Below are 6,383 nucleotides of genomic sequence, written 5' to 3' on the forward strand. Positions count from 1 at the left end.
ACAGCCCGCGACGTGCCATCTCCCACGTATCCCTTCATCGCCACGTCCAGTGCATGCACTCAGCGCCTCATTCCCCTCTCCCTCCCTCCTTCCCTCCCTCCCTCCTTCCACAGGGCGCCTCGGACGGCGGCCTGGACATTCCTCAGTCGGAGAAGCGCTTCCCGGGGTACGACCGTGACGGCAAGCGGTACGATGCGGACAGCCACAAGGAGCGCATTATGGGCGAGCATGTGGCTGACTATATCAACTACCTGGTGGAGGAGGACCACGAGGCGTACGAACGGCAGTTTGCCAACTATATCAAGGTTGGATATGTCCCCTCCTTTCCCCCCTTTTCTGGCTCCTCGTGTCTTTGATTCGATGGTCACGTGGATCTTTCCGTGAAAGTTGCCTACTCACGCGCGACCCGATGTGTCCTGTCTTTCCTATCGTCTCCCTTCCCATCTCTCCAAAACCCTTTCAGCACGGTGTCTCCGGAGATGATTATCAGGACTTGCTCGAGGAGGTGCATACTGCTATCCGCGAAGACCCGACCGCCGCGCCCAAGACGGAATGGGAAGGAGATCGCACGAAGTACAAGCGTCAGGGGAAGGTGAGGAGAAGGGAGAGTTTGGGAAGGAAGAAGCCGATCGAAGTGTGTGGAGTGAAAAGCAGTTGAAGGCATGCGCTTCTGCCTATACCAGGCACTCACGTCATTTATTTCTTTGACGTTATTTTCACAGCTTTCTTACGAAGAGCGCAAGTCTCGCGTGGCTGAGAAGAAATTGGCCATGGCGGCAGCTGCTGGTGATGCCGATGAAATGGAGGAGGAAGAGGAGGAAGAGTAACCATGGCATTGAATTGGGAGGGGTTGAAATTTGCACGGGCGACAACTCTTGGTTCCGCTTTTCAAGAGAAAAAAGTTGAATCAGCGTATGCTGTCCGGAAAGATCGTTGTCATGTTTATTATGTCATTCATTTTGCTTTCGTTCTTCCATTTTTAGTGTGCATGTATTGAGGTCGAAATTTCTTACGTACGTCTGCGGAGGCGCTTTTCTCCGGAGACGACAAACACCTTTTGAACGACGCAAGTCCTCAAACGCCCTCATCGAATGGATCTGACCTGTTGGTTGTATCCCTTTGAGGTCGAGGCCTGTCAATCCTGCGGATATAGTACTGCTTCTCGTTCGCGTGTGGCCGAGGTTTGTGTAATAACCTTTCTCCGGCGACGATTCCGACGACGGAGAGCCAGAAATGCTTCTAGCAACCGATTTGGCCGCATGGGCCTTAAATGCGGGTAGTCTTGCTTCCAAGACATGCCAGAGACTGCGGTTATTGCCTCCGCAATATTCATGGCAAATAACTGTGGAAAAATCTCTGACTTGTTTTGAATCGTGATTGATTGTCTGATGGGTACGCCCAATGAGGGGCGTCGGAGCAAGTCATTCGTCGGAGTGTGGTTCCGTGAAGCGAGACTACAGAGAAGGCAACCCAAAAATCACCCTATTTGAGATAATTTCTTGTTGTTCATGACTTAAATGTCTTCAGATGCTCAACCAACCCGCCCTTCCTGGACAACACAGGTGTGCCCATTCTATCGCTTGTCGCGTGTGCTCAGAGGTGGTGTTTCCCACTCTGATAAACAAAAATGGTAATGCCATCGATAGTCATGAAATATTTCACGCTCTTCATTGTATTTGCCGCATCGGTACGTGTTTCACTTTCTTTTCTTCCGTATCTCAAGTAATCCTTCAGCTGCTGGGTGGGCTCCCTTTCGATTAGGTCTTGTTCCTCCTCGTTAGATCAGTAGTTTCGCGTTTGCGAGCGTGGGTCATTTACCTGTCAGGAAATGATACCTTGCGACAAATACGGGCATGATACCTTACGGCTTTGTCTTTTTTCCGTCCCAGGCACGTGCCGATTGCCCTCCTGATGGCGCTCTTCAAGTCGCTGTGTCCACAAGCAAAACGCGGGTCAGGAGGGGAGGAGTCACGATGTTCACTCTGACGTTACAGCAAGTCACGGATTGGGGGAATGCCACTGCCATTTACCCTGCGGTAGGTTCAAGGACGAGAAGAAACCTAACGTAGACTGCTCATTTGCCTGTGATTTGCTTACCTTCGCTCTTTTTCCGCATGACACACTTCTCTTCTAACAGCTCATCCTTCCTGTCGATAATCATACCGACCACGACCATGATACCCATCACGATCATGATACCGACCACGATACCGATCATGATCACGATCACGTTGAGTCGGCTCGAAATCTCGCAGGGGGAGGGGGAGGGCATGAGCACGAACATGCGCCTGCCTACTTCCGAAGCGGCCGAATCAAGCCACGCATCTGGAAAAGGTCGCGTTCGAACAGGCCGATCTTTGAAGCACACGATAGCCTGGTTTACTTCATGCTCCCCTCTGACTATGCCACCAGCGTGCCCAACCCCAGGTAACTCCCACAACCTTCAATATTGAGAATTAAATGCTTCATAGCTGGTTATTAGCAGGACGTGTATCAGGCAGTTATTAGCAGAACGTGTATCAGGCAGTGTTGAGTGTGAGCGTGGGTCCGGTTTGTATATTTGTTTGCTTTCTTCAAGAAGGCTTTTGGTTTTCGTGGACGATCCGTGGTCCGTCCACTTGCTTTCTCAGCACGTGCACAGATTCGGAGGGCCATTTTAAGGCCCGCTGCATTACTATCTTTCCTTGTCCAGCCCTCTCATCCGCATCTCCTCATCCCGCCATCCCCACTGTTGCTTTCCTTAAGGAGCATGGGTAAAAAAAGGCCATCGGCTTCAGCGCCCGAGCACGCGTTCAGGTTTGACGTGGTGGTAGGCAAGACGCTGGAAGAGGATCATCTCGAATTTGATCTGGTTATTCTCGACGGCTTGGACGGCAACATCTGCTTTGGTCCGGAACATGTAGAGGTAAGAGGGGAAAGAGAAGGAAACGAGAAGGGAGGCTGATTAGATCCCTATTTTGAACGACAGAGAGTCGGCCTGCTAGAGTATTTAAGGTACATGTCGTCATTAAAAGCTGAAGGAAAGGGAGCACCGCATAGTCTATGATCAATGCAAACATAACCCCGTCAAATACTCAAACTCAATTTCGCTTTGTGTATATAATCTTCACTGAAGAAACTTATGACACTTTCCGCTGCTTTTACGAACAGATTGACGTCTATGGACGCATTCGACCTGAAAGGGATCATTAGTTCTAGTCGGTCGACTTGCATGGGACGCAACTTTGTTCAACACTGAGTCTTCGGGAGGGAAATAAGAATGTGAAAAGCCTTAAAGAAATGAGTTAATGGGGCAAGAAGATAGGTGGAGGGCCACCCAAGCGATATTTTTTGATCGGTGTGTAAGGACTTGCCCATGTGTTGACCGAGTCGCGAAGAATTTAACAAATTATTCCTTATACGAATCCCAACTTGGGTTGTTTAAATCTGAATTTGTTTCTACCTGCAATTCTATGCCCTCTTTTCTTTTGGGTTTTCCTCTATTTTACTCTTTGCTCGCCATTCCATTAGGTCATCTTTTAGAAAAGGGAATCGTGGGGGAGATGAATCTCCTTGCTTGACTTCTCCAAGTAACCAACAGCTCAACTTAGGCCGACACATATTTCGCGCACTTTGCGTAGAAACATGGTGGCAGACCCTGGCATCATACGTACAGAGAATACAGCGAGAGATACGTAGTGTCCTATGCTTGCAAGCTGTAAGCGATGCAAAAGAGAAGGTCCAAAAATTGTCAATCAAAAAGCTGAGAATGGTGATAAAATTGTTATCTTGTAAGAATGTGGAAGCATCCGTCTTTTCTCCCTTGTTCGGTGTCAGGATTAAGATGGGACGACTCTCCCTCCCTTTCACTGCGGATTGTAATTTCTCGGCAAAATGTGGTCATAGGAATATATCTGTCTCAAAAAATAGTGCTGGTATATTTTAAGAGCCTGTTACAGCGAACTGCTTGGGTGGGGAGCAATGGTCAAAGACACTGAGACGTTGTAAAATATTGGCTTCAAAGGTCTGTCTGTGATTGGCTGAAGAGCCTCGTCTTTTGTCTTCTGAAGATACTTGTTCTATCTCCTTCTCTCGCCACAACAATGAAAAGCCTACTATTCGTACACGTCATAGAGTATAAGAGAACAGCTCAATCATTCTTGCCGTTCAGTGATGCCGGTCTGTAGGCTGTCAAATGAGCATTCATTCAGATTGTCAAGGAGATGGAAGGTCCCCTGTTGCATGGCCACTTATACACCGCTTTAAACCTTTAATAGACTCACGACTTTTGTGTTTTTCCAACATTTTTATTTCGAAGAAAAAGCTGACTTTTGTTGGAAATTCTAAATCGCATGTTTTTAGGGATACTCTACGATCGTGAAGCGTCGCTCACACTACGTAGCCTTTTACACAATTTCCGCTGAATTCATGAAATAAATCTACCCGTCTATCATCATGCGTGTGTATTTTGTATAGCAAGGAAATGCCTCTCTGTATGGGATGATGCGTGTTGACTATCAAAAACACCTCTGTCGACCGGCAAATCAGTCAAATACCGCAGACCGAGAGCTCTTAGAGCCTCGAACAATAATCCAACCATAATAGCTCCTAAAGCTTAAATAAGAAGAAGGCTCGGCCACCCACTCAGTTTCCCGTGCACGGCGTCGAAGAAAAAATCGCCGTCCTCAACAGGGCTGGACCGGTAGTGCTGGGAATTCCTGGTAGGCTCCTGGTCTCTAGACTGGACACATGTATGGGGCCCGGCGATATCGGAGGCGGGTCTTCTTAAGGCTTACCGGCAGGCACCCTGCGGGTGGCCACGGGCGCAATTGCACTGCGGTCGTTTGGGCCGCTGCTGGACAAAATCTTGCGGACAGTTCGCATTTTGGTAGGTGTGCGTCTTCGACAAGCTGAAATGGACGGCAATTGTGAGAATTTCTTGGTCTGGGTGGCGCCTCCAAAGTGAGGGTCTATGACGCCATATCAGTCATCAGATCCGGACTCGCCGCCCTAGGAAAGAATAACAGATGTGCCGAGCAAGAAAGCCAAGTGTGTGCAGTGACTGTGTTCAAGCGAAGTCGTTTTGAGCGTGTTTTGCCGATGTCCAGTTGTGGATCGAGCCTACGCTTCGATGCAGACGACCTAGTGTGACAGAAAAGAGTGAAGGTTTGGATTGAAAATTGCCACATGAACAAGCCGTCGTGGAAAGCACTGTGCACGCTGGCCAATCAGCTCGTTCACCGGTCAAACAGCGTGCTACAATGCCAATTTTTTCTCAATCCCACATGCACACTTTCCATTGTCTTTATGAATACTGCTTTTTTTCAGGAATTGGTGCACTTAGGCTCAATTCAAGAATTGACATCAAGTATGAATCTGGAGGAGGAATTCTGAGGCGGCGACTTCCCTGAAGTTTAGCCTGGTGGCAACGCGGGCCGAAGTTGGGATGGATAGACCCACACCCCCTTATGGCAGCCGTGAAATTAGCGGAACAGGACATGCTGAAGTTAAAGTGCGCCGTGACAAGCGGGAAGACGGAGTCCGAGGCGCCCTTGAAACGGGGGCCTCCGCTATGGAGAAACGTCCGCAACAAGACAGAATGCCAATAGATCCTGCAACGAAGCGTAAAATATGTGTTGACCACGTGTATGCCGAAGAAGGGTGTATGCGTTGGGGTTGTCCTTTTGCGCACGTTGAAAACACGTGTGGGAGGGGGAAAGCGGGTGGTAGGAAAAGTGGTGGGAACGAAGGCGAAGAATTCGACGCGACGCGAAGTGCAAGACAGGACATCAACAATGACGATCCTGGGCAACAAACAAGGTACGTGGGGCCTCGGTGCCTCCCGGGATTTTTATTTCTCTCTCCGGACATATCAACCCCACGAGCCAGAATATCTCAAACCCATACCTAGAGCGCGGGCCTTACACCTGAACCCCGCCCCATCACTTTCACGCATGCTCACCACCTGCACACCACCGCAGTATATCCACGCACCAGGGAATGGACACGCACAAGGAGCCTGTTTCCTCTTCCTCCCTCGTAGCTCCCAGAGAACCCACCTCCTCCAAGCCCTCTACCCTCCCCAGAGGCGCAGATAAACCACGCACGGGCCTGCGGAGTGGTGGTCAGAAGTCACAAACCGGCGAGCATACGGATAGAGGAGATTTGAGCACAGGCATAGAGGAGCAAGCGGAGCCAAGGACGGGCGTGGCGGATGAGGGGGGTGGCGAGGAAGCGTCCGGGGGAGTGGGGGAGGAAGAAGGAGCGTTGGTCGACAAAATTGGGGACTTGCACCTGAAAAAGGCGGTCGCCACGGAGAAGGAGGGAAGCGGAGATGGAGGGGGTGGGCTGGGACCGGCAGGAGGGAGCGAGGGTGGCATATTCACAATGGAAGCGGCCCATCC

General features: G+C 50.0%; 2 protein-coding genes across 2 annotated transcripts; both read left to right on the forward strand.

The window, feature by feature from the left end:
* Positions 1-50: 50 nt before the first annotated feature.
* Positions 51-827, forward strand: NGA_0607600 (60s ribosomal protein l5; the record flags this gene model as incomplete). The annotated part of the gene is made up of 3 exons (XM_005855511.1): positions 51-305; positions 464-592; positions 723-827. Exons 1-3 carry the CDS (start codon positions 54-56, stop codon positions 825-827), a joined length of 486 nt encoding a protein of 161 aa, XP_005855573.1. The 5' UTR covers positions 51-53.
* Positions 828-1,551: 724 nt separating this feature from the next.
* Positions 1,552-3,377, forward strand: NGA_0607410 (uncharacterized protein). The gene is made up of 5 exons (XM_005855509.1): positions 1,552-1,687; positions 1,890-2,036; positions 2,138-2,427; positions 2,764-2,905; positions 3,151-3,377. The coding sequence occupies exons 1-5, from the start codon at positions 1,628-1,630 to the stop codon at positions 3,190-3,192; spliced, it is 681 nt and encodes a 226-aa protein (XP_005855571.1). The 5' UTR covers positions 1,552-1,627; the 3' UTR covers positions 3,193-3,377.
* The last annotated feature ends 3,006 nt before the right edge of the window (positions 3,378-6,383 follow it).

The sequence above is a fragment of the Nannochloropsis gaditana genome (assembly GCF_000240725.1).
Source record: "Nannochloropsis gaditana CCMP526 unplaced genomic scaffold scaffold176, whole genome shotgun sequence".
NCBI lineage: Eukaryota > Eustigmatophyceae > Eustigmatales > Monodopsidaceae > Microchloropsis > Microchloropsis gaditana.

Bases quoted from the DNA above. Each gene is read 5' to 3' on its own strand.
- NGA_0607410 (XM_005855509.1), top strand. From the start codon at position 1,628: ATGGTAATGCCATCGATAGTCATGAAATATTTCACGCTCTTCATTGTA. The intron at 1,688-1,889 runs GTACGTGTTTCA...TTTCCGTCCCAG, and splicing joins TCATTGTATTTGCCGCATCG to GCACGTGCCGATTGCCCTCC. The intron at 2,906-3,150 runs GTAAGAGGGGAA...TTTTACGAACAG, and splicing joins TTGGTCCGGAACATGTAGAG to ATTGACGTCTATGGACGCAT.